This window comes from Meriones unguiculatus, chromosome 11 (genome assembly GCF_030254825.1).
Source record: "Meriones unguiculatus strain TT.TT164.6M chromosome 11, Bangor_MerUng_6.1, whole genome shotgun sequence".
NCBI classification, from domain to species: domain Eukaryota; kingdom Metazoa; phylum Chordata; class Mammalia; order Rodentia; family Muridae; genus Meriones; species Meriones unguiculatus.
In genome coordinates, this window is record NC_083359.1 from 42,092,401 (window position 1) to 42,118,001 (window position 25,601).

Below are 25,601 nucleotides of genomic sequence, written 5' to 3' on the forward strand. Positions count from 1 at the left end.
GGCCTCGCCGCCCGCCCCCTCCCCCACGACGCGCACGCTCCGCCTGGCAGCTGGCGCCCCGGGCCTGGGGCCGCGGTAGCGAGAGGGGTTTGCAGGGAGGGCGGGAGCGAGCGAGCCGCGAGGGAGGGAGAGCGCCCCCCGCGCCCCTCCTCCTCGCCCTCCTCCTCGGCCGCCGGTCCCTCCTCCCGCCCCGTCCCTCCCCCTCTCTCCTCCCTCCCTCCCTCCCTCGCAAAGACATCCCCGCACGGCCCGGCCGCCGCGGCCACCTTCCCTGCCCGGAGCTGCAGATGTGGCGGAGCGGCCGGGCGCCGGGCGGCCGCGCCAGGGGAGCCCGCGCCCCGTGAGCTCGCGCCCCGGCCCCCGCCCGCCCCGGCCCTCCCTCCCCCGCCCCCCGCTGCCCCCCGACCGCCGGAACCCGCAGCCGGAGCTAGTCAGCCCGGCCGCCGAGGTAAGAAGCCCCCGGGCGTCGCGCCGGGAGGACGCGGACCGGGCCAGGGACTTGCCTCCTGCGCGGGGCCGCGGAACCCGAGGGTCGCCTCCCCCTCTCGCGTCCGCGCCTCGCCCCGGGCCATTGTGAGCCCTGGCTGAGGCCCCTGCGCTCGCTGGTTTTGCGCGCTCTCCCTCCCTCGCCCGCTCCCTGGCTGGGTCTTTCGGTCTCCCAGTCTTTTCTCCTTCCTTCTCTCCTTCTATCTGGAGGCCGAGCCCAAATGCGGCCGGGCCTGGGGCGGGCGCAAACTTCAGTGGGGAAGTTGGGCGGCCTCGGTGGGGGTGCGCTGCGAGGTGAGAGGGGGCCACCCGGAGCCTGGGCGTGAGGTTGGATGGGGCATCAGGCAGACTCCTTCGCTCGCCGGTGCGCCCAGGTTGTTTGGAAGGTGCCATCCCTTCTGGGCAAAGTCTTCTTCTTGCTCTCCTTAGCAAGCCCTGGGAAATGTAGGGAAGGGGCGTCCCTTGCTTCAGCACCGGGAGTTGGAGTACTGTCTAGCGTCTGGTCCACTCCGCGAGGTGGATGGAAGCAGGTGAGGGACCTGGCAGGATGGAGAGAGTGAGTGATTGCATCCTGAGGGTGGGTCTGGAGGAGGGTGAGGCAGGTGCATCCCCCTCCTACCAGGAAGATGCCCGCGCCTCCCCGAAGGCCCCCTGGGATGGGGCTGGAATCCAGGCTGGCACCTGGACGCTTTGGCATGCCGCCCTGCCCAGTAGGGCACTCAGGCCACAGCAGGGCAGCATGCTGCCTGTCTGCCTCTCCAGGAGGGCCCGCCCAACCCAGCCAGGGGGTGGCCGGGAAGCGCTGGTTGCAGGGAGTTGCCCAGCCCTGCCCTGGGGCCTGGGAAGCTGGAAGGGATGCTGGGAGGAGCCCTGGGCCCCCAGCCATCACAGCCCAAGATCTTGGCTCTAGTGGAAATGCTTGACACCAAGGGGGCAGTCAGGCCAGCCAGTGGCCCTACCAAGGCTTGAGCTCCCATGGGTCTTCTGCGCCAGGGCCTGAGTCTTGGTCCTCTGTGGCAGGCTTCCTGCACAGCAGCCTTCCTGCTGTCTGGGCACCCAGGAAGCAAGGTGGGGCTGAGCCAGCAGCAGGGAGACAGCTGCTATTATTGCAGGCTTTCTGAAGCCCCTAGGCTCAGGGAATGTAAGGTGACTCCTTCGGTGTGCCCACCTCTCCCCAGGCCTCTGGTGGCACAGTACCACGGCTGTCCCAGCCCAGCCTACGCATCCCTCACTAGTGACCTCAGAGCCCTCCCTCTCCTCCGTTTTTTTTTTCGTTTTTCTTCACACTGGGCTGGCTCAGGCTGGGCCTCTCAGCTGGCCCTGGACTGGGCTGGGGGAGGGGCTCCACCTGAGGGGGTTCTTCTAAGACACCTCTGTTGAGCAGCAGGCTAGCCTATCAGCTTAATATGTCCCTGTCTGCCACCAGTCAAGCATGAGGCAGTGCCAGGCATTGGTTGTGTGGGGTGGGGACCACTTGGAAGCGGCTCTGGATCGTTAGCCTCTTCCCTTCCCCCTTCTTTCCGGAGCTACCATTAGTGCTGACCCCCTGACCCCCTGTGCCTGCCTGCCCTTCCCTGTCTGTGACCCCTGACCTTTGGTGTTAAATCCCTCCAGCTGGGGCTCTCCGGCCCCAGAGTGACCCTAGCTCAGGCCCCCTGGGGCAACTTGCTGGCTCTTGGCTCTCTATGCAGGGACACCTGCCAGCCCTCCCTCATAGATTGGGGGGAGGGGCTGGGAAGGCAGACAATGAGTCATCCCACTTCCAGGCACTACTGCTTTTGGGGTCAGTGGCTTTTAGGGACTTGCTGGAGCCAGGACACAGTCTGTGTGTAAGGTGAATGGGGAAAGTGTGGGGTTCGAGTCTTGGCACAACCACCAGTTTTGAGTGTTTCTTGGCCTGGCTCTTTCCCTGTCCAGTCCTCGGTTTCCTCATCTGTAAAACCTAGGGTCAGGCAAGGTGAGCTTTCTGAGTCCTAAGACTAGACTGGCCTGTCAGTGGAGGCAGGGAGAAAGGCTACATCCAACAAAAGCCAACTTTCAATTATCCGTGGGTGGAGCCAGTATGAATAACTGGATGCCACAGACATCCCAGACCTCATTTTAAACAATCGTGCAAACCTTGTTCCCGCAGCAAGGCTTTGTTTTTAAAAAGCTCAGCTGCAAAGGGGGTAGCCATAATGATTTCTTCTGTAGCCCCCCCTCTTTTATTTTTTTTTTTTTTAGTGGACGTACCAGTGAGGGGCTAGAAGGCAAACTGGATATTAGGCAGACAGAGATCTGCCAGGGCCCTCCCCAGGGCCTGGAGGGAAGCTGGACCTCACCTCTGCATCTCAGGCTCCCCTCCAAGGCTGGCCCAGCCTTGGCCCTGTGTAGTGGGAGGGTCCCCTGGCCACCTAAATTGTTCCAGGGTCTGTGTTGGCTTCGGTGTGGAGGGAAGAATGTGTTTTTCCTCACTGCATTTTCCCATGCACATTTCCGTCTCCCCAGCTGCACTCTCCTGGAATCTGAATTTCCCACTTATGGGAGAGGGCGGTGCCAGTGTTGGGCAGGGTTTGGGGCGATCCCAGAATGAGGGAGGAGGGTGACAGCTGTGGCTGGGGGACCAGATGTTGAGGCTGGGGCCTGAAGTTCTGCTTTTTTTGGAGGCATTTGGGGTAGGGTTCTTTAGGAGAGAGGGCTGTGTGTGTGTGTGTGTGTGTGTGTGTGTGTATACTCCTCTGCAGGACCTACTGAAGGTTCTCACATCCCAGGAAGCTGAAGTGGACCCTTTACCCAAATGGGAAATTTGGATTCCAGAGGAGAGACCCTCAGTCAGGGCAGTGAGGGGCTAAGTCTCCCCGAGATGCCCCGAGTCACTTCTCTTGTTCACCTATGGTTGTAATTTGGAGGCCATCCCTACAATGTACCCTTATCCTTTTCAAGAATGGGGGGTCCCTGTGGCTGGTATGGGTGTGGGCTAAGCAATGAGGGACCCTCGCTTAGCTGCTGCAAGGGTCTCTGGGTCTGGCCAGAGCACTGGGGTTTTCCAGCGCCTGCCTCAGGAGCTGTAGGGAACCCTCACACTGAGAATCCAAGCATGCATATGGAAATTCACCTCTTAGGACGCCAGAGCCCGGTGACAGCCGTGCATCCATCCCTGTCCCAGCTTGCTGCCAGTTCAGGGAGTGTGGCCTGTAGCCCCATTGAGGCTTGTGGGACGTAGCTGCTGAGCCAGTGTTTTGTTTTTTTAAGTGGCTGCACCTGGCCCCCCCCTGGTGAATTCTATTGTAAGTGTGGCCAGGTTGGGGACTGTGGGCATTTTTAACAAGCACCTCTACAGACTGGGCCATTGCTTTCTTTGATCAGGAACAGGATAGAGCTGCTGGTGCTAGCCGTAGAGTAGGAGTGTTTGTAGGCTGAAGCCTGACTGTGTGCTCCCCCCTGTTTCCTCCCCCATCTTCCAGTCTAGCAGAGCCATCCCTCCTACTCTGGCTAATAAAAATGGCAGCCGCTCCCAAGTGGGTTGGGTTGTGACAACAATGGAAGGGTGTTGGGGTTAGCGCTAACACCCTCCTGAGGACCCCTGAGGAAGACCCAGCCGACCTGCATGTCTTCCACTTGCTCGACTGACTCGACAAAGGGTTCATCTTCACCTAAAATGGCCAAACCTGTGACAGAGACTCATTTGATAAATGAGGAAACTGAGGCTCAGGATGGAAAAGGGCCATGGGGCATCTGGATCTATGAGAAGAGGCATGCCAGCTAGTTTCCAGTCGGTATGCAGGGGGCAGGGCTGGTCTTCTGACAATGGGGTGCCCTGAGCCCCCTGCTCAGCTTTCCCTTAGAACTGCCTTACCCTGCGTCTCCAGGGGAGATGGGATGTGAGGCCTGGCCGTCCTTACCACTCCTGCACTGGGGCTCAGAGGGCCCCCTAAAAAGGCCTCTAGAAACCTAGGTAGAAATGGCTGGTCCCCTGGGCGTCTGGAGGTTCAACCTGGGTGACCCTTCTGGCTTTGCAGCTGGGACACCTTCCTCCTGGCGTCTCCAGGCTGGGCAGGCGCAGTCCTTGACTGTGGCTGTGCATTCCCCATCCCCCAGATAAGAGGGGGAGGCCCTAGTTAGCTGGTGGCTCAGCTGGGAGGGGCCTGAGGGTGGGAGTGAGTCTGCTTCAGGAGCAGGGGCTTCCCATCTGCTCCAAATGCCCTTGGTGGGGGATGGGCAAATGGGCTGAGAATCTTCCAGTGCCAGGACTGTTGGGGTGAGAAACGAGGGCTCCTCAGGTCCTTTGTCAAGGATGCCCGAGAGCACAGGTGGTAGGCACTCCAGGGAGGAGTCTGGGGCCTTCTAAGAGTGAATGTGTGTGCCTTTGCGACGGCCTGGGTGCCTTCCTCCAGTCATGGCCCAAGAGTGGGTGGAAACCACTCAGCCCCTCAGCAGGAGGCTGCGGAGCCTCCTGAATCAGCCTGGGCTGGGAGCCTGAGGAAAACAGCCCCTCCCATCAGATGGCCTCTCTGGGTTCACTTGCTCACCAACCACCATCTCCCTGAGATCCCAGCAGTTTTTGGAGGCGAGTGGGGTAAACTGAGGCTCTGAGATGTTTGGTGACTTGTCCTGTGGTCTCTTGGGATGAGGGGAGGACAGAAGGGAGTTGTCATCTAGAACTATTTGGTCCTGACACATGAAATGCCACTTTAGGCTGGAACCCGCCCAGTTCCCCCCCTAATTCCCAACTCTACTGCCAGTATCCAGGGAAGCCTCTGTCTTTTGCCTCTGCTGCCGTCTGGGTCTGACTGGCACATCCCAGCCTGCTTAGGCTAGTTCTCCCCTGAGCCACAGTTTCAGAGCCCGCACTGCTCATTTACAGATGCCTCAGCCCCAGCTGTGCTGCCCCTCATCTGAGAAGACCCTTCCTCATCCTCCCTCCCTCCTGATGCTGCTGGCCTTTCACTGTCACAAGGATACCTGCCCCTGCTCAGTTCCACAGACCCTGGGCTCCTAGATGGTGGATCAGGTTGGCTCTGGCAGGGCCTCATTTGATGGACATTTCCGTGTGGATGAGGGTGGCTTGGAGGCTTCCCTGGCTTCTGGATTTGCTTTGTTTATCCAGAGTGGGTAAGATAGGCAGAAAGGGATGGTTGAGGAAGGATGTGGTTAGAGGCCAGCGTTTGTACAGTGTGCCCCCTGTACGGCCGAGAGTAGGTGGGAGACACAAGAGATGAAGCTGAGGAGTTGAGTTCTGTCTTTTGGTCATCTCTACTGACCAGTAATGGCAATATTGTCTCTTCCCTCTCCAACCCTTGTTCAAGTCTACCTGGTCCCAGTATATAGGTTCTAAGTGTGTGCCTCAGACAGGAGGAAGAGACTGCTGCGTCCTAGGTCCAACACTGACCTTGGAAGTCAGTGTGGTGGGGCTCAAGCCACCCTGAAACCTACCACCTCACCTAGATAATAAACACAACTGAATTTACTTATTCACTCACTCAACAAACAGCCAGCAGAGACCAAGTGTTTGGAAGAAGTGAAGGTCAGGTGCAGCAGAGCCATGTGAAGAAATTGGTCTGGACGTTGTAGAGTTTTCCAGCTCCCATCCCACTCCAGGCTGGCCCCGTTCTTTTACAGTGGCGAAACTAAGGCCCAAGGTCAAGACACATCTGTTTTCCAACCCCATAAGCTCAGGGACTTCACATCTCTGCTCATTTTGTTGTGGGAAGAGGATTGAGCTCTGAGTCAGCAGGAGTGGGAGAAGGGTCTGCTGGTGTGAAACTCCCTTTGTGTGTGTGTGTGTGCTCATGCTTGTGGGGACACCTGTGTGTTGTGTATGTAGAGGCCAGAGGTTAATCACGGTGTCATTCCTCAGAAGCTGTTCATCTTGGTTTTTTGAGATAGTGTCTGATTGGCCTGGGACTCACCAGGTAGGCTTGGCTAGGTCCCAAGGGCCTCTGTCTGTTTCCCCAGTGTTGGTATTATAAGCTTGGGTCATTATGCCTGGCCTTGTCCACATGCGTTCTGAGGGTTGAACTCAGGTCCTTCTGCTTGCATGGCAAGCATTTTATCGACTGAGTCTCTAGTCCTGGTCATCTGTTTTGGTTTTTTTTTCCCTCAGTGGGCTTGGAGCTGCCCAGGATCCCTAGTCCCTGCCCACTTCAGGTCTTTCTTCTTGGAAGGAGGCTCCTTGTGCCTGAGGCTGAAGGTCAGGTGGCAGTACACAGGACACTGCAAGGGCCAGGCACACGTAGTGTGCTTGAGAGTTGGTGACATCATGGTATTAGTGATGCATTAGCCAGGACTTGGACCCTGGGCTGGTATGGCAGGCCTAGTGGCACTGCTGTTGGGCTTGGTGAGTCCCTGGCCCTCAGCAGCAGTGACAAGGTGGGTACTTGTTCAGGTGGCTCTCTGGCACCTCGAAGAATGTGGCTCCCAAGAGGCTGAGGCTGGAGAGGGTATATCACAGAAGATATGCCAGGCAGAGGAGGGGTTCAGGGAGATGGTAACTGCAGTAGAATATGGGCAGCTGTCCACTTGATAAGTAAGCCTCAGGATTTTAGGGAGGCAAGGATCCTAAGAAAGGAGAGGTTAAGGATTGGAGACCCTGAGCTGAAGGGGCAAGTGGCACTCTGGCTCCTCAGTGCCCTTCAGCTCCTGGTCCGGTCCCTCTGACAGGCCTCTTCCTCTGCTGCCTTGCCCTGTACTGAGTGATGAGCGGACTTACTTGTAGGCTTTTTTGGGGCCACACTTTTGGTCTTGTGCTGCAGCCTTGGTTTTAGGAAGAAGCTTTGGAGAGCGGAGTCCCAGCCTCACTATTGTTTTCAAGCTGTGACCTTGACAGATTGCTTTAACGTAAAGAGGGAGCCAAACACCTCATCCCTGGGGTGACAAAATAAGCGAGGTGGTACATAGGAGGACTGTTAGCCAGAACTTGGTGCCTTTGTCTCCAAACTCCTCTCTTTCCACAGTGCTAGCATCAAAACCAGCATCTCCTGTACACTAGGCAAGTGTTCTGCCCCTGAGCCACTTTTACTTTTCAGAGCAAATGTAGACTTAAGGAAGAATGAGAAGAACTCCCAAGAGTAGGAGGGGCCCTTAGGATCTCACTATGTTGTCCACACTGGCCTTGGACTCACTCTGTAGTCCAGAATTTGTAATCCTCCTGCCTCAGGCTCCCAAGTAGCTGGAAGTATAGGCAGGTGACACTAGCTTCAGCTCCCAGGTTTGCTTCGAATCCCCATGGCCTTATCAGATCTGCCCCTGCCAAGCCTCAACAGAGCTGTGTACCCCTGACGCTGTTTCACTGCCTGAGTATCTGGGCGACCTTCAGGCCCCGTTCCATCTGATTTATCCTGGACCCCAGCAGAGAGCATGGCATTGGAATGCATAAATGAAGTGGGGAGGGAAGGGCCAAAGTCCAGGGCCTGCCTTCACCCTCCTGCTGTTGAGTTGGCAGGTGCGGTTGTTCACAGTGGCCTGGTATCTGCCCCAGGGTAGTGAGAGGGGTGGGCTGCAGGTACGGGACTTCCTGCTGCTTTCATAGGCATCGCTGGGCTTCTCTGGGGAAGCCATACTTACCTGGTCTCCGAAGCAGTGGCACCTGCTATGGAAGCCAAGGGCTGGCCTCTTGTGTAACAGTTGTGCACAGGGTGAAACGCTGCATCTGTAAGTCTGCATTGAAATACTGGCCAGTACCTGTGCTGGCCTCAGAGCACCCCCACCCCCAACAGCAGTATCGCAGTTCCGTGGTGTTCTTTTGTTTGTTTGTGTCTTTTAGTGTTTCTCTGTGTAGCCCTGGCTGTCCTGGAACTCATGCTGGAGACCAGGAGAGCCTTGAGAGAGATCTGCCTGCCTGTATCTCCCAAGAGCTGGGATTAAAGGCGTGTGCCACCGCTGACTGGCTGGTTTTTTGTTTGGTGAGACAGGTTCTCACCATGTCACCAGTGTTGACCGTGAACTTCAGATCCTCCTGACTCCACTCCCTGAGTGTTGGCTGGGATTACAGGCCTTTGCCACCACAGCTGCTTTATGCAGTGCTGGGGGGCAGAACCTGGGGCCTTGTGTTTGCTAGGCAAGCACTCTACCAAAAGTACCAGAATGGCAGTTCTGCCTATTCCTGGCCTTGTTGGTTCTGTGCCACTATCTGGCTCCCTGCTGCCCACCCCTCCCAGGGATTTCGGTGGCCTTGCCCAGCCCTGTGTCCTTCCCTTCCGACCCAGCAGTCTGTGTGGGGGCTGCTTGGCCGGCTTGCCTCTGGCTGAGGCCCAGGTGCAGGCTTGCTCATGGCCCCATGCCCCCCCCAAGCTGGGCAGACAGGAAAATACCAGACATAGTTGTGCAAAGGTGGCTGCAGGCGGGCAGGCAGCAGGAGGTGGGGGCCTGAGAAGGGGGCCTAGAGCCACCAGAACATTTGGAGGCCTCCGGGCCGGACAGACCTTGCAGCCGGAGGGCGGCCACACGTTTGCACGAGTGTATGTGGGTGTCCAGGCTCTCAGGGCCCTTGTCACCCATCCTTCCGGCCTGGGACGAGGAAGGTCCTATGGTGGCGCTGATGAGAGGGGTACAGGAGGAGCAAACCTGTTGGCCTTTTAGTTTCTGCTCTGGGTGACCTTGGTAGACTCACTCTGTGGGTCACCCCCAGCCTGGGGCACAAATGAGGACCCTTGGGGCTACTGTTTACTGGCGTTGTCCACATCTTCCGTGTGGCAGACACTACTAGGCCAGGGCTCATCCTGTAGGATGTCCTGAATATCTAGGCTCACTACTGTGCTTAAGCTACCAATGAGAAAACTGCCCTGTGGACAGAGTGACAGGGACCTGTCTGAGGTCACACAGCCAGAGGAGGCTGGCTTTGCTCTGTGAACTTGCCATAGTCAAGTTCCCTGCAAACTGTATCCTCAGCCAGGCCCTAGTGCCCTCTTGCAGAGAAGAGTTCAGATCTGGACTGGTTGTCTGGGGGACATGTGTGTTTCTATTGAGGTGCTGTGTGCCGGCTAGGTGCCCCTCTTGGGATTGGCTGCATGTAGTCGTGGGTTTCCAGGAAGGGCAAACTCCAAGCCCTTTCACCAAGTCAAGTGGCTCTGACCCCTTCCCTAGGCCTGGAAGGTTTCTGTCCCCACTGCACCCTCCTTCCAGGGCCTCTTAGTGCTGTCTGGCTCCGCAGGGAGGCCTCACCCCTGGAGGGTGCCCTCCCAACTCTGTGGTCACAGCACAGGACAATAGAGGTCCAAGGCTCTCCAAGGGATACAGACCAGCCAAAGTTCTGGTCTGGAGGGCCAGTTCTCAGAGCTGTTCTTACAGGGTAGGCACTTTAGCAGTGGTGACAGGACGGATTTTATCAAGTGCCTACTGTGTGTCTGTCTGTTTTGTGTGTTGAACATTACAGCTCAGCCAGGTCAGGGGATGTGGCAGGAAGCAGCAGAGCAGAAGGTTGGGGCTCCCTGTGGTCTGACCCCTGTTTGGAACCCTGCCTGCTGCCTGGTTGGGAAGGGGGCTGAGAGAGTCTTCCCCTGCCACTGCCCTCCAGGCTGCCTCCCTGGTCGGCCAAGGAGGGTGGAGCTCTTGGCCAGAATACGGAGCACAGCCGGTTCCCAGGAATGTGGGGTTATGGGCCATTTGCTTTGGCAGCATTGCTGCCCTCAGCGCTCCCAGCCTTCTGGTGGGCCCCCATCCTGCCATTCCCTCCACGCCTACCCACCCTCGGCCCTGCTGCCTTTTCTGGGTTCTGCACCTAGCTCCACAATCCCTCCAGGTGGGGAGGTGGTGACCAACGTCAGCCAAGTCCAGGAGGGGCTGATAATCCCCTTGTCAGACAAAACCTGTGACCTAGGGTGGCTCACTTTTCTGAGCCTCAGTTTCTGCATCTACAAAGTGGGATGAAGTGTTACCTGCTGTAACAAATGTTGGCATGTTGGACTGTCAGCCATTGGCTAAGGCAGTCACTGGGACAGATATGCATGGCTTTGGTTTTGAAATTGCCACCCATGATTGCCACCGGGGGCAGGAGCTTCCCCCCAGCCTTGATATTCCTGCTCTGTAAGACCAGAGCGCTAGACTGATGGTCCATGTTACCAGGCTTGGAGACACTCACAGATCAGGGCCTGGCTGCTGACAGACAAAAAAACCAAAAACAAACAACACCAAAAAAAAAAAAAAAAAAAAAAAAAACAGGGATTTTTTAAATTTTTATTTATTTATTTTTTGAGACAGAGTTTTTCTCTGTAGTTGTAGACCAGGCTGGCCTCCAACTCAGAGATCTGCCTGCCTCTGCCTCCCTAAGTGCTGGGATTACAGGCGTGTGCCACCACAAGCTTGTTTTTTTTTTAAGATTTATTTATTGTGTACACAATGTTCTGTCTGCATGTACACCTGAACACCAGAAGAGGGCACCAGGCCTTGTTAGCCACCATGTGGTTGCTGGGAATTGAACTCAGGATCTCTAGAAGAGCAAGCAGTGCTCTTAACCTCTGAGCCATCTCTCCAGTCCCTCACAAGCTTGGTTTTAACATAGTGGTGTGGGAAGCTTTGGAGCTAGTCTTGAATCACTGATCTAATTGCCTCCATCTCCTAAGTGCTGGTATCATAGGCATGTGCCACCAGGACTGACTGCATGCAGAGGTGCATCTTGAGTCAGTGTGTGTGCATGTTATAGCAGTTTCAAGACTACCCTCTGTTTAAATGGGGATGTTCATCACATTAGGACACTGCTGTGGGGTAGGTGGGCACCCCACCTTGATGAGGTCCTTGTTAAACTTCTGCCAGGGACTCAGTTCCTGTTAATTAGCACGGGTAGCCCCCCCCCCCCCCCCCCCGCTACCTCTCCAATCTCATGCCTGCCTCTGGCAGGGAAGGAAAGGACTTCATCCTGAGCAAGAATCTAGTCCTCTTTTCTTAGCTTGGTGACTTTGAAGCTTAGTTTCCCCGAGAGGGAGGGATGGCCCATACAGGTCTATAGGGGCTGGGTGCCCTGTAGGAGCTGCAGCTGGGGACCGTCTGTGCGGGGTCTGCAGGCGGGCGCACAATAGCAGTCATTGTCTTGGCATGGCTGGCCGGAGGCGGGAGGCGCCTAGCCCACCCTCAGGGTGACCCCCCGCCCTGGGTTGTGGGAGGGCTGTCCCCACCCCTGCCGTCCTGGTGGTCTCTGTGCCGCCCCCTCTTGCGCTTCCTCCCTCACTGCTGCTTCCTCCAGCTCCCTCTGCTCTAATTAGTTCCTTTTGCAGCTGGAGGAGCCTCGCAGGTCCTGGTCCGCCAGCACCTCCATGGTGTAGGCTCTTGCAGGTGGGCGTGTCGCCGGGCACACCCAGCCTACCAGGAGTGAGTGCTCCTAGGCGCAGCCAGCAGCTCCACTGCCAGGACAGAGTGTGAGACACTCAGCCGTCTGACCAGAAGGGAAACTGAGGCCCTGGCGGTTTCTCCAGCAAGGGTGGTATAGTCTTGTCTGTGGGCTGTTGTGTTCCCTGGCCCTTGACACTGTGCCTGTGAACACTGGGAGATCACTGGGTTCTGGAGACCCATTGATTTCCAGATCTCCTGACTTCTAAGGGCAAGCAGCAGTCTTGGCTAGGTGGCTTCACTTTTCTCAGGGTCACGTCCCCCTGCTGTTCTTGTTCCTGGCATTTAAGTCTGGCTGGTGCTGACAGGGCCAGCTTTGGAGGGCTGAGCTGCAGTGGCCTTTAGAAGAGTTGGGGACCTGCCTCTCACCTGCTCCTTTCACTTAGCTCTGGAACAAAAAGCAAAGCCGAGCCCTGGCTGGCTGCTTCTGGCTGGGAATAGGAGTGGGAGAGGACTTTGAGGCTGGCCAAGGTCAGCGCATGAGTTGGGGTCATAGGCCTGCTACTCCCTGGGGGCTGTGGGTAGGAAAACTAGCAGAACTCTGGGGCGGCTCCTTCCTCCTTTCCCAGGAGGGGCTGCAGCGCCTGGGTTGGATTCTGGCTTCCAAGAATGAGCCCTTACCTCCCTGGGCAGAACCCAGGGACAGGAAGTGAAGGGGTGTCCCTGGAGACTAGGTCTGCCTGAAGGGGGAAGGGTCAGTCACTGGCGCCCCCTTTTCTGCTGGGCCTTTTCCAGCCCTCCGTGAACGCGGTGCTGTTGTTCCCTGGAGGTCCTCTGAACCAGGTGACAGACAGTGGCTCCTCCTAGGCTCCCTCTGGTGGGAGGAGATGAGACAGAAGCAGGTGCCAAAGGCTACTACTTGGCTTTGTCAGAGCTTGACTTTCTGTTCTAGCTCAGGCAACCTGCCAGTGGTCTTTTCTCCACGGTGGGTGTTGGGGGCAGGGAGGCTTGTGGCCTTGGGCCAGAAGAAGGACCAGGCCACCAGCCCTTCCTGGCTCCTGAATTCTTAATCAGCATAAATATTTACTTCCTTCCTCCCGTTCCAGGCTCCCAGCATAGAGGAGCTTCAGGGAGGTTGGACTAGGCCTGTGCCTAAAAATAAACAGGTAGAGAGACAGACAGACAGACATAACGGGCTATATAGGTCAGGCAGAGGGCAGCCTTTGCCTAGACAGGAATGGACGAGCAGGCTCAAGGCCACCCATCACTGTCACCTCCCCACCACCTCCCCGGGTCTGGGACTCCTACGAAGGTGGTACCTGGTCACTAGGGTATCCATGAGTGCCTCTGGTCCCAGCATGGCCTAAGCAGCGACAAGTGCATCAGACAGCTCAGTGGGGACAAGTTGCAGACCTGATTCTCACAGTCAAGAGGGGCTTCCTGTGCTCCGATGACACAGCCCTGTGTGCCCAGATTCCATGTAGCCACATGTAGTGGGAGGCGGGGATATGTCCCAGGCCTGTGTAGCTGGGGACCGCCAGTGCAGCTTGGTGTTTGCAGGAGGTAAGTTAGCAAGTGAGGACCGGATAGGTGTGGCTGCCCTCTCTGCTCCAGCCCTGTAAGGGCGCTTCAGCCGCTCTGGGTCCACATAGGTCCCACAGGCCCCCAAAGGCACACTCAATGAACTGCTTGCTCCATGTATTTTTCCAGGTAGTGGTTTTTCCTGCCGCGTCCACCTGTGTAAGATACAGTGGTGGAGTCTCACAGTGTGGTTGTTTAGTAGAAAAAAATTCAAGGTGTGACAGTCTGTCTGAACAAAGGCCGGGAAACAAGTGGGAGATTTCTCATGGGTCGAGAGACTTGCTGGAAAGTGAAGTGTTTGGTGTGGAAGGGTTAGCCTTTTCTTGATCAGTAATGCTTATGAGGAGTCCATTTGTGTCTGTGAAGATCATACTAGTGAGAAGTACAAAAAGGAGTGTCACAGTATGAAGTTGTGAGACTGTCATTACCACTTTTTCCTTTTTAAACACTATCTACTGTCCTTTGCTGGTCCTGCAGAGCTGGCCACGGTCTCCAGCTGCCCCCTGGTGGTAGCTAAAGCCCGCCTTAGCTTATTCACTCACCATGCACTCTCCTGGCCAAGCTTTGTGCAGCCCGCCTGGGAGTGGCCCTCAGCCTGCTTCCCTTGGAGGTGACATAGCTCCCTGCCCTGAACAAGCACTTCTGTCTGGCACAGTGGGTGCTTAACTGATCGCTGAGGGCTACTACTACACCTTGGAGGATGCATGCTGTTACTGGCCTGCTTTTAGGTCTCCGGGTTCAGACTGGTGGGCTTCCCAAGTATAGCTTCCTGTTGGGGCTTGGTCAGCTAGTTCCTGGGAGACGAAGCTTCAAGTCTGGCTGTTATGCCAGATTGTGGATTCTGTGACTGGCAGTCTCTAACACTTACTCTCGTGGTTAAATGGAGACCATGAACTTGGGCTATCCCAAAAGGCTCATGGGGAGTGGCAGTGCAGTCAGTATGTAGCAGTCAACTCTTCCGGATACCTGTGAGCTAGGCCATTCAGAGCGTTGTCTCTCCTCCTCTGATCCTGACAGTTTTAGTGGATATAGCTGAAGGAGAATCCTGAGGTTAAAGTGTCACTACACAACCTGTGTCCTTCCCCAGGTTCCTGCCTGAAGACCAGCTGGGTACTGTTTTTGACATCCCCATCACCATGCACTCCTTGGACGAGCCGCTTGACCTAAAGCTGAGCATCACCAAGCTCCGGGCGGCGAGAGAGAAGCGAGAGAGGACCCTGGGTGTGGTCCGGCATCATGCTTTGCATAGGGAGCTGGGCCTGGTGGACGACAGCCCCACACCTGGCTCCCCAGGCTCCCCCCCTCCAGGTACTGCACCAGTCAGGGCTGGGGTCTCAGATGAGACTGCTCCAAGGTGTGTCCAGGAGATAGCCACAGGTTCCAGTTAAGAATCCTTCATGCTTGTCCATGCATCCTTTCAGTAGATGAGATCTGCCCAATCCACACAGCAGGCACACAGAACTAGCTCCAACCAGAGCCTGCCGAAGGACCTGGAAAGAGGTAGAAGGGGGGGAAAGCAGCAGCAAAAATCCCAGGATTATATCTCTGCACTCTGAGGTTATATGGCTGGTTAAACTGGGTGGAGACAGAAGCAGGCAAATGTGTCTTAAAGGTGCTTTGTACTCACGCCTAGTATATTCTCATTTGTTATAGCTTCAAATGGACCCGAGAACCAGTTTTATCATGTGCTTGGATAGAAAAGTCAGCTCATCCCAATTTTTCCATTTTACAGAAGGGAACACTGAGGCAGAACATGACAGGGAGTCAAGTAGTCTTGTGTTCCAGTTGCAAGTCTACTATTATTCCATGGGCCAGATACATCTCATCTCTTAAGATGGGTACTTAAGAATTTTCTGTCTCTCTGTTGTTGAGATGGTCTTGTGTAGGTCAGGCTGGCAATGAACTCGTTAGGCAGCCCAAGTTGGCCTTGAATTCTTGATCCTTTTCCCTCAGCCTCCTGAGTACCTGTGATTACAGGTATGAACCACCAAGGTATAAAACTGATTTCCTGTTTTTGGAAGCTAGCTGGGCTCCGTGGTGAAGGAAAGACAAGAAGGTCATGCCCACTGTGACTGTCCTGTTTCTTGGATATCTGGGGTCCCAGAGTAGTCGAAGATGGTGGATGGGACTTGGTCCAGCAGGACTCTAGCTAGCTTCCCTGAAACATGATCTTCTTCAGGCTTCCTGTTGAACCCCAAGTTCCCTGAGAAGGTGGATGGACGCTTTTCCACAGCCCCCCTGGTGGACCTCAGCTTGTCACCACCATCTGGACTGGACTCCCCCAATGGCAGCAGCTCCCTGTCCCCTGAGCGCCAGGGCAATGGGGACCTCCCTCCACTGCCTACTGCTGTGGTAAGGAGGGGGCAGGTTACAGAGAGAGGGGTACACTGGCTTCCTGGGACTCCTTGACAAGTGCTATCAAACTGAACAGTTTAAAACAAGAGAAAGGGATTCTCTCAGTTCTAGAACTGTGAAGTAAAGATGGTGGTAGGGCCATGCTCCTTCCCTTCCTTGCCCATCTAGATCCTGGAAGCACTAATCCTTAGCATTCACTCCCAGGCTGGTAACTGCATCCCTTGTCTCTGCCTGCATCTTTAGCTGGCCTTTCCCCTGTGTGTGTGTCTGTGTCCAGGCTTCTCTCTTCTTTGTCATAAAGACATAAGATGTTGGATTGAGGGGTACTTTACTCCAGTAGGCCCTCACCTTAACTAATTACCTCTGAATAGACAGTTTCCAAACAAGCTCATATATGCAGACACCATGAATTAGCAATTGTTTGTCTTTTCTTTTGGGTTGATTTTTTTTTTTTTTAAGGCAAGGTGTCTCTACATAACCCTGGTTGTCCTGTAACTCCCTACATACCAGGCTGGCCTCAAAACTCAAAGAGATCTGCCTGCCTAGGCCTCCCGAGTGCTGGGATTAAAGGCATGTGCCATACTGATACAATTTAGCTATGTTAGTAATAATTTATGGCTGTATTGATATAATTTAACAGTCCACAGGGGCAAGAGGGGGCCTCTGGGCCTCCCAGTGGGGTACACTAACTGGCTCTTATCCTTACTCCTTAGGATTTCCAGCCACTTCGATATCTGGATGGTGTCCCCAGCTCCTTTCAGTTCTTCTTGCCCCTGGGCTCTGGGGGGGCTCTGCACCTACCTGCTTCCTCATTCCTCACACCCCCCAAGGACAAGTGCCTCTCACCAGAGCTGCCCCTAGCCAAGCAGCTGGTGTGTCGATGGGCCAAGGTGAGTGGGGGCTGGGAAGAATGGTTAGGGCTGGGCCAGCACCCTACTTGGGCTCAGAACCCTGCCTGGCCCCACAGTGTAACCAGCTCTTTGAGCTCCTCCAAGACCTGGTCGACCATGTCAATGACCATCACGTCAAGCCGGAACAGGATGCTCGGTACTGCTGTCATTGGGAGGGCTGTGCCCGCCACGGCCGTGGCTTCAATGCCAGGTGAGGGAGCAGGGTGAGGGCAGGAAGGGAGGGGCTGGGTGCCCATCGAGCTAAGTGTGCCCCTGGACCCTCCCTGGAGCAGGTACAAGATGCTCATCCACATCCGGACTCATACCAATGAGAAGCCACACCGATGCCCCACCTGTAACAAGAGTTTCTCCCGCCTGGAAAACCTGAAGATCCACAACCGCTCCCACACAGGTACGCCTCTCATCCAGGGGTAGGAGACTGCAGGGAAAGACTGAAAAGAGGAACAAATCTTTTGTTCATACCCTGTTTCCCTTGTTTGAGACAGGGTCTCATGTAGCCCAGGCTGGCTTCTCACTATGTAGCCAGTGATGACCAAGGACTCCAGTCTTCCTGCCTTCAACTCCCAAGTGTTGGGATTACAGGCGTGGTTTTCATAGCACCTTGAAAGTCACAGGCTGGGGACTACACCTGACATGGGTATGATCATCTGACACCACCTGAGGGCTGGCAGGCAGCATCTGTCTCCTCATTTTGCCCTGGGCCCTACAGAACCACACACATGATTTTAAGTTACTTAATTACTACATTAAAAAGAGCAAAGCTGGGCATGGTAAGCATACACCTTTAATCTCAGTACTTGAGAGTCAGAGGCAGGAAGATCTCTGGCAAGTTCCAGGCCAGCCAGAATTTATATAGTGAGACCATGCCTAAAAATAAAATAAAAAGCAAAAGGAAATAGGTGAAATTATAATTATTTATCCTATGAAACCCAGTATATAAATGTGTGTGTGTGCATATATATGTTACATATATAATATAGTTCTTTTAATATTTTAAAAATGCCAGCAAACCTGGGAATGGTGATTAATGTCTGTACCTCCAAATAATTGGGAACTTGAAGGGAAAGGATCACTTGAGCTCAGGAGTTCAAGATCACCCTGGATAACATAGTGAGACCCCATTTCAAAAACAAAAAAAGAAACAACGAACAAAACAGTAGAACGCAAAACTCCCTCCTTTCATACAAAGTCTTTGAGATCTGGTATGTTTTGGCAGCATAGCATCTCCTTTTGGGCCCAGCCCCATTTCAAAGGCTGAGTGGCTCAGGTGGCTCCTGTCCTGGCCAGCATAGTGACCCTGTGATCCAAGCCATGTACCATGGTGCACACTTTAATCCTGGTACTTGGGAAGCGGGCAGATCTCTGAGTTCGAGGCTAATCCGCTCTACAGATCAGTTCTAGGACAGCCAGGGCTACACAGAGATACCTGTCTTCAAAAACAAAGGAAACTGAGCAGTTCTAAGCAAGGCAACATTTAAGAGCAAGGCAGCAGGGTTAGAATTTACCAGGGCCAGGCCTGCATGAGGAAACACTTCAAGGTCACGTTCTGCCCAACAACAGGATCTATAGCAAAGAATCTGAAGGATGCACAGCAAGGAGGCCCAAGTACAGCTGCAGCTTCCTCAGGCCGAATCCTGCCTGCTGTCCTTTGTTGGGTCAGCCTCCTTGCTGGGTGCAGTTGGTTGTCTCTTAAATCAGAGTCAGAATGCTCCAGGAGCTCTGGGCCTGGGAGGGGCAAGGGGATAGGTGGGAAAACCTGGCAGAGTTGCCACCCCTCACTGCAGCCCGCCCGCCCTTACAGGTGAGAAGCCCTACGTCTGCCCCTACGAGGGCTGCAACAAGCGTTACTCCAACTCGAGTGACCGCTTCAAGCACACCCGTACCCACTACGTAGACAAGCCCTACTACTGCAAGATGCCCGGCTGTCACAAGCGCTACACGGACCCCAGCTCACTGCGCAAGCACATCAAAGCCCACGGCCACTTTGTGTCCCAAGAGCAGCAGGAGCTCCTGCAGCTGCGCCCACCCCCCAAGCCACCACTGCCCACCCCTGACAGTGGCTCCTATGTCAGTGGAGCTCAGATCATCATCCCCAACCCCGCTGCCCTTTTTGGAGGCCCCAGTCTGCCTGGCCTGCCTTTACCCTTGGCTCCTGGCCCCCTTGACCTCAGTGCTCTGGCTTGTGGCAATGGTGGGGGTGGGGGTGGGGGCATGGGTCCTGGGCTGCCAGGCTCTGTTCTGCCCCTCAATCTGGCCAAGAACCCACTCTTGCCCTCACCCTTTGGGGCTGGTGGACTAGGCCTGCCTGTGGTCTCTCTCCTGGGTGGCTCTGCTGGTAGCAAGGCTGAGGGGGAGAAATGTCGTGGGTCAGTGCCTGCCAGGGTCCTGGGCCTGGAGGACCAAAAGACTCCCCTGGAAAGGACGGAGCGCAGCCGCTCCCGGCCAAGCCCTGATGGACTCCCTTTGCTACCGGGCACTGTACTGGACCTGTCCACGGGCAACTCAGCAGCCAGCAGTCCAGAAGCACTAACTCCTGGCTGGGTGGTCATCCCACCAGGGTCTGTGCTGCTCAAACCAGCTGTGGTAAACTGAAACTGGGCTACCCACCTACCAGCTGTGACAGCCCAGCCACCTATTGTGGGCTCATCCCCGACGAACAGAAACTCTTCTGCGAAATAGCAATAATATTCTACTGCCCCAGGCCCAGTGTCTGCTCCCTGGGAAGCTGCAGGCCCAGACAAGCTGAGGTGGCAAGGATGGTGCTAGAAGGGCTTTGCAGGCTTCCTGGCTAGGCTTCCTGGCTCCAGAGTAAGGGCTTGGCTTGGACCTGCTGTTCAAGAAGGGCTAGGCTCTTGGGTGCTAAGGCCTCACTCACTTCCACTTCTCTTGTCCATAGTCTGGGTGAGGCCTTCCTCTGCCTGTCCTCTTGCTCTGGTGCAGTCCACTCCATGACCAGCTTGATTGGGCAGGTTGCCATTCTTTCCTGCCTTACCTACATGTCAACTGGAGAGCCCCAACCAATGATCATAGGCCCATGCTTGGGAACTCCTTAGACCCCTTTCCCTCTGGCCCACTCTACGGAGGGAGAGCAAGACAGACACAGGCCCCGGCTAAGCCACAGGAAAAAGTTATCTTCTCCCTTTCTACTGCTATGACAAGGTGCTTCCCTGCTTGCTTAGCAGAGAAGCCTGCTCTGTCAGTGTCCTCTCTCCTTCCTGCCAGAATCAGCACTGCCAGAGGATTGGCAACACTTTCCAAAGAGGAGGGGCCGCTGACCACTTACCTTTCCTTGGGAATTTGCAAGCAGGTTCAAAGGATCATTGTACTGGTCTGGTCCAGCTTGGTTTGGCCTGGGCAGTGCTATCCTGCAGAAGCCTGCAAGGCATCAGTCTACACTAGAGAACTACCAGGCTTGGGAAGCAGCTGCAGGTTTGGGAGCTGCGAAGTCATGGAACACAGGGAAGGACTGACTCATTGGAAAGGAGCTTTCTAGAAACCACAAACTAAAGCCCCTGGGTGTGAGGGAACCTAGGCAGCCAAACACTGCATTTAGAGAACCGACTCTCTTGCTCGGGAAAATCTGGCTAGAGAGAGGACCAGTCATGTGACAGGTTGTTTCCTCTGACTTTCCAGCTGAGCCCTTTTCTTGGTGGTGCCTCTCTTTTGCAGAGCTTGTGCTATTCAGAATAAGGTAGCACTTACGCGGAGCTAGAATAAGCCAAGGGCATTGGAGGACTATGTGCTCCACAGCTCCAAAAGACTAGATGCCCCAACTTGGGCCTCTTGCTGTCCCTGTACTATGCTGCAGAGTGGCTGAGCCCCTCACTCCCCATCTGTAGAACAAAAAAGCTGCTGGGATGGTAGTAGGATCCTTAGTAGCTCTGTGGTTCCCCTGAGCAGCTCTGCCTAATCTCCTTTTGCCCAGACTGCCCTTCTGTTTCAGAAGGGTCACCCTGACCTGACCTGCCCAACTGCTAGTCTCCGGGACCCCAGCCCTGACAGGGCTTGGCTGTGCTGGCTCTACCCCTTGAAGGGGCTGTGAGCACATTAAGGAGCTGGTCTCCTATCTTTGGGTCTTCCCAGGATCCAAGCAACCTCCTGGCTGTTAGGGCCCTAGGCCTTAAGTCCCTGGCTGGGGAATTGGGTTTGAGACTCAAGCCCAAGAGTAGAGGAACAGGGCACTGGAAGGTGACATTAGCTCAGCATGTGATGCAGTGATGGACCAGGCTTCGAAGGGCCGGTACACTTATTGTCAGTTTGTTGTTGCACATTCCAGGATATCAGTATTTTAACAGGTTCTAAGTGCCTTTCTATTGTAGCTTATGTTTTTCCTCCTTTTGGCTCCATTGCTGTTAGCATAGAGTTTAAAAAAAAAAAACAAACAAAAAGAGATAAGCTAATGACTATAACAATATGCTCCTCCATGTGAGAGGAGGTTTATAAAGAAACAATAAAAGTGAGTTGCAAAGATGGTTTCTGCATAGTAGATGTGCCATGAGCTGGGTCGCCTGGTTGTGGGTGTCCCAAATAAAGCAACTGAAGGCCTGGCCTGGGGCTTTCATGTCAACCTGCCATGGGCTACCTTCACTCTGAACAGTAGGCAGGTGGAGACAGTGGGCATTCTGAACTACACCTCGAGATTCAGCCAGACCTTGGTCTGCTGCTGTCTACAAGAGACTGGCCAAAGCTGCTTTCCAGTATACAACATTCTGACTAATCCAGTCCCAGCTGGAAGTTCTGGGTTAGGGATCCTTGATCCTGAGGGAAGGCAGAGGCAGACCCTTTGGTTTCCTCAGGGGGTTGTGGGAGGATGCACAGGAGCAAATAAGAGCAACTGTGGCAGACCCTGGTTGGGCTTACTACTCTAAAGTGGCTGTTCACCAACATTCACCTACCAGCCTGTCAAAGGCTGCTGCCTCCTGACTCCCTCACAGCCCCAAACAGGCAAGGAGTGAGCAAGCGTCCTCAAATAGGAATATATGCACTAGAGAAACACAGAAAATACATTTATTACCAGGCTATAAATTATGAGGCAATGGGTAGGGTGGGGAGAGTCCAGCAGTCACGTTTTGGGCATCTGCCCTTTCTCTCTGTCTTCCTGGGCTTGTATTCGGAGTTCCTCATCTAGGCGTTCCTTTGCACGGACAACCTAAGAGGAGGAGGAAGATCGAGCTCTGACAGTCTCTTGGTCTTTGCCTGAATGGAGGACCTTTCCCCTTCCTGTCCCAGACTCAACCTCCCTAGAGAACAGTGGACTGCCAGGATTCAAACAACTTTAGTAGTACCCCAGAGTCGGAGGGGAAACCTGTGGCAACCTTTCTTCATAGAGTAAGGAGCACTTACCTTTGATTGCAAGTAGAAGGAGCCACCCACGGACTTATCATTCACCTTAAATAGGTGTTCATAATTCTGCAGGGAGATGGGACAGTGAACTAATATTAGTCTCTGGGTGAGACATTAAGGAAGGCTGAAGACAAGAAGTTAAAGGGCCTGCCTCTGGCCCACAGATCATGCAGGACACTGCTGTGACCAAAGGACATGAGAAAGATGGGTAACCATGTGGGAATGGCTCAGTGCTTCCAGCTAGTAGCCATGTCTCTGTAATTGTGCTGCCTGGGTCTTTGCAACCCCCCGCCCCGCAGTCAGCTTCCTGCCCTTTTCTGTCTGCCTGCACACCACCACCCCATCACAGATCGGGGACCTCACCTTCTGGACCTCCTCAGGGCTCAGCTTGGAGATGTTGAGAATCTGCTGGGCTTCCTGGAGGCTGAGGCCGGAGAGATTGGATGCAGCTGCAGACTGGTGCCCAGCACGACCCCGAGCATCAGCAGCTGCCTGGCTTGCTGTGGACACATGGGTGACTGCTTAGCTCCGTTGGTGGCCCAGAGCTTCCCCCAGGCCTTCTAAGTGACATGAAAGAAACAATTTGCCCAGGAGTGGCAAACATTCTACACTGAAGGATAGGATAAGGCCAAACCATGTTCTTGGTCCTGGTCCCTCAGTCTAGACCACAAGCTGCCTTGCTCCTCCTCCTTCCCTCATTCCTTGTCCTAGAGGCCTAGCAATGGGGAGTTCTGAGCTACTTTGGGGACTAGGCTGAAGCTACAGGCAGGGGAAGAGAACAGCTGGTGTCAAGAGCATCCATAACTGGTCTAGCCAATGCCTCACACTAGCACAGCAGACTGCCACCGGTGACTGGTTTTGGTGATCTTAGAATCAAAAGTAAAATTTAACTTTGCAGCCAATTAGTCTGTGTTGGAATTACTCAGCTCTCCTTGAAAGCAGCCAGGTATGACTGTTTTACTTTACCAAAATGGGCCGCCAAAAGGGCCTGCTGGCCCTCAACACTAACCAGGCCTAACTGAAAATAAGCTTTTCCTGTACCTAGGAATGTCTCAAAGTCTGGCGCTGCCTCCTGCCATGGGAAAGTACTCCACCCAAAAGATCCATTCACTCACAACTGACACAACCCACAGGGAAAGTCTAACCTAAGCAGAGGCCCGACATGTAAGGAGGTAAGACTTACCTGCGAACTCCTGCCTCAGGGCCCGGGCAAAAGCTCTGCCCACCACCTGCACACCCATCACAATGATCTGGGCCAGGTACTTGGCCTGTGGGCAAAAGAAGCACCTACTGAGTGGGGTTCTAAGGACTGCCTCCTCTAAACTTCCTTTCTTTGGTAGCTCTAGATACTCACACTGGAGTTCCCAGAGGCAGACTGGTTCCCTTTGGCCTTCAGGAAAGGCTGTGGGGGAGGAAGACACTAACTTTGGAAAGAAACTGTGGCTTGAGAGCTAGGATAGAGGGCAGTCCAGATTGCCACCAGTTTAATCTACTCCAAGGCCACTGGTGACTCTTCTGTGCTTTTGTAATGGTCTGGCCCAACCTTCATATTACCAGGAAAACCACAGATCCATCCTAACTCTCCCAAGACTATTAAACTACTATGACTTGGATTCTGTCCACAAATACTACAACAACAACAAAAATCACTAAAGGTCTGGGTGTGGTACTATGTGCCTATAATCATGGTATTGGGGAGACTGAGGCAGGGTGATCATGAGCCTGGACTTCATAGTAAAACCTTATCTCAACCCAAACAAATAGGGTCCAAGAAGGTGGTTCGGTAGGTAAGAGTGCTTGCTCTTCCAACCACAAGGACCTGTGTTCAGATCCCAGCATCCATGTAGTAAGGTACGGTCCTGTGTATACTTGTTATCCAAATACTGAGTGGGGTGGAAACAAGAGGACTGCTGGGCTTCCTGGCTACTACCTAGCCAAAAACAAGTGTTCCAGCTGAGAGACCCTATCTCAAAGAGAAAAGGTGGAGAGTGATTATAAAAAGACACCTAACATCCTAACATCCTCTGGCACACACTCATGCAAGCACACACACATACTATACAAAGGAACAAAAGGGAGGAGGGCTAAGGGTCTACTTAAAACATAACACTCAGGAGCTAAGAGCCAACAAAGAATTCAGATAACAAACACAGTAAGGTAGGAACCCAGCAACTGGAAGAATGTGGACCTCTGTTAAGCTACTCGGTTCACAGATCTATTCAGTCAATTTTGTTTTGGAAAAAGATACACAGGACTCAATCCCTGTTCTTGAAGCAGGCTGCACAGCCACTGTCCAAGCAGAAAAGCCAACTCCAGCAGGGCATGGCTACCAGATTCCAATACTACATAAATCAAAGTCACACAGAGGCCCTAGGGAGCCTAAGACTTGATCAGCAGCAGAGTTTATTGAGGAAATAATCAGAAATGGGGTGGAGGTTCTGGGGGTAAGATAATATTTTTCCTAGATTGGGTCCTAAGGTGCAGGCAGAACCATGACAGTGAGCCACAAGTGAAGGGTGTTAAGTCTGAGATTAGACAGACACCCTGGGAGCATCCCTAGGGTTGGAAAAAACAGACCAAGGATGGATTAATGGAGAAATATTAAGAGTCTACCCCGAAACAGAAATGGTGTATAGACAGCATGCATAAAACTGGGTCCCACGTTTGTGAAGTGATATGAAGGGGCATGCAGAGGACTCTTTAAAAAAAAAAAAAAAAAAAGGCTTACCCCCGACAGGTGCAGTGGCATGCACCTGTAACCCCAGCATTCTGGGAGACAGAGGCAAGTAGGTCGCTGTGAGTTTGAGGCTGGCCTCGTCTACAAAGTGAGTCCAGGACAGCCAAGGCTACACAGAGACCCTGTCTCAAAAAAGAAAAAAAAAAAATGCTCACTGCAAGCTTGTGCTCAAGTGGTACAGCTAGAAGATTGGACCTTTCTTCCTTGTACTTTCTGTGGTTAGTTTTCTCAGTCAGCAAGTATTGGCTGTGCCTGGTACCAGGTACTGTGACACAAACACATCCTAGTGCCTGTGCCATTTAATCCCAAGAATTTAAGAGGTTTAGTGGTGCTAGGGGGAGGAGGTGGAGAAGTTGGGGCCCTATTAACCATAGCACCTTACTCCCAAAGGAAGATGATAGCATCAGGAACCCAGACTCTAGAACTGGCCTTTCTGGCTTCAAGACCCTGCCTGTCCCTAGCAAGCAGATAGAATTGTGGGTCATTAGGGAAATGAAGAAGCCTCACAACAGATTGGTATTATATATATATATATCGCAGCTTTCATACCAGAAAGCATGGCCCAAAGGAGAATCTCTTATGATCAAAGACGGCCAAAGACTGCCAAGTAGGGCAAAAAGCTCTGAGATAGAATTCAGCTCCTATATGATTCCCTTGGCCTAGGACACCCCTCAGGAGATCTCAGTTCACACAGAAAGCCTGCCTCTCTGTTGCCACACACCTGTCACATGGCCTTGGAAGGAATGATGTACTTTTCTGAAAAGGTCATGACTACTCCTTAATAATGGATGTTAAGAACTGAGGCTGCAGAGTGCCGCCTTTAATGCCAGCACTTAGGAGGCAGAGGCAGGAGGAATCTCCATGAGTATGAGGCCAGCCTGGTCTACAGAGTGAACTCCAGGACAGCCAGGGCTACACAGAGAAACCCTGTCTTCAAAACCAAACCAAAACAA

General features: G+C 53.9%; 2 protein-coding genes across 6 annotated transcripts in view; one reads left to right on the top strand and one right to left on the bottom strand.

The window, feature by feature from the left end:
- Positions 1 to 328: 328 nt before the first annotated feature.
- Positions 329 to 21,040, top strand: Glis2 (GLIS family zinc finger 2). Of its 3 annotated transcripts, none has more exons than XM_021632436.2 (7): positions 329 to 448; positions 14,390 to 14,610; positions 15,482 to 15,654; positions 16,371 to 16,547; positions 16,625 to 16,758; positions 16,838 to 16,959; positions 18,370 to 21,040. In XM_021632436.2, the coding sequence occupies exons 2-7, from the start codon at positions 14,439 to 14,441 to the stop codon at positions 19,158 to 19,160; spliced, it is 1,569 nt and encodes a 522-aa protein (XP_021488111.1). In that variant the 5' UTR covers positions 329 to 448; positions 14,390 to 14,438; the 3' UTR covers positions 19,161 to 21,040. The 3 variants fall into 3 exon arrangements, with proteins under 3 accessions (XP_021488111.1, XP_021488112.1, XP_060220069.1); XM_021632437.2 differs by having other exon boundaries at positions 330 to 448; positions 16,841 to 16,959; XM_060364086.1 differs by lacking the exon at positions 329 to 448 and having other exon boundaries at positions 13,460 to 14,610.
- A 513-nt stretch (positions 21,041 to 21,553) lies between these two features.
- Coro7 (coronin 7) overlaps positions 21,554 to 25,601 on the bottom strand; it is a 63,778-nt gene continuing 59,730 nt past the window's right edge. For 2 of the 3 annotated variants that reach the window (XM_060364085.1, XM_021632419.2), the window contains 4 exons: positions 23,095 to 23,179; positions 22,275 to 22,411; positions 21,912 to 21,977; positions 21,554 to 21,717 (listed from right to left, as the gene is read on the bottom strand). In XM_060364085.1, coding sequence (XP_060220068.1) covers positions 21,631 to 21,717; positions 21,912 to 21,977; positions 22,275 to 22,411; positions 23,095 to 23,179 — 375 coding nt within the window. In that variant the 3' untranslated portion in view covers positions 21,554 to 21,630. Of the gene's footprint in view, positions 21,718 to 21,911; positions 21,978 to 22,274; positions 22,412 to 23,094; positions 23,180 to 23,265; positions 23,314 to 25,601 lie in introns of all 3 variants that reach the window. The other variant, XM_060364084.1, reaches the window with a different exon arrangement.

Coding starts and splice junctions, on each gene's coding strand:
- Glis2 (XM_021632436.2), top strand. CDS start 14,439: ATGCACTCCTTGGACGAGCCGCTTGACCTAAAGCTGAGCATCACCAAG. Junction 14,611..15,481: donor CCCAGGCTCCCCCCCTCCAG/GTACTGCACCAG, acceptor GATCTTCTTCAG/GCTTCCTGTTGAACCCCAAG. Junction 15,655..16,370: donor CTCCACTGCCTACTGCTGTG/GTAAGGAGGGGG, acceptor CTTACTCCTTAG/GATTTCCAGCCACTTCGATA.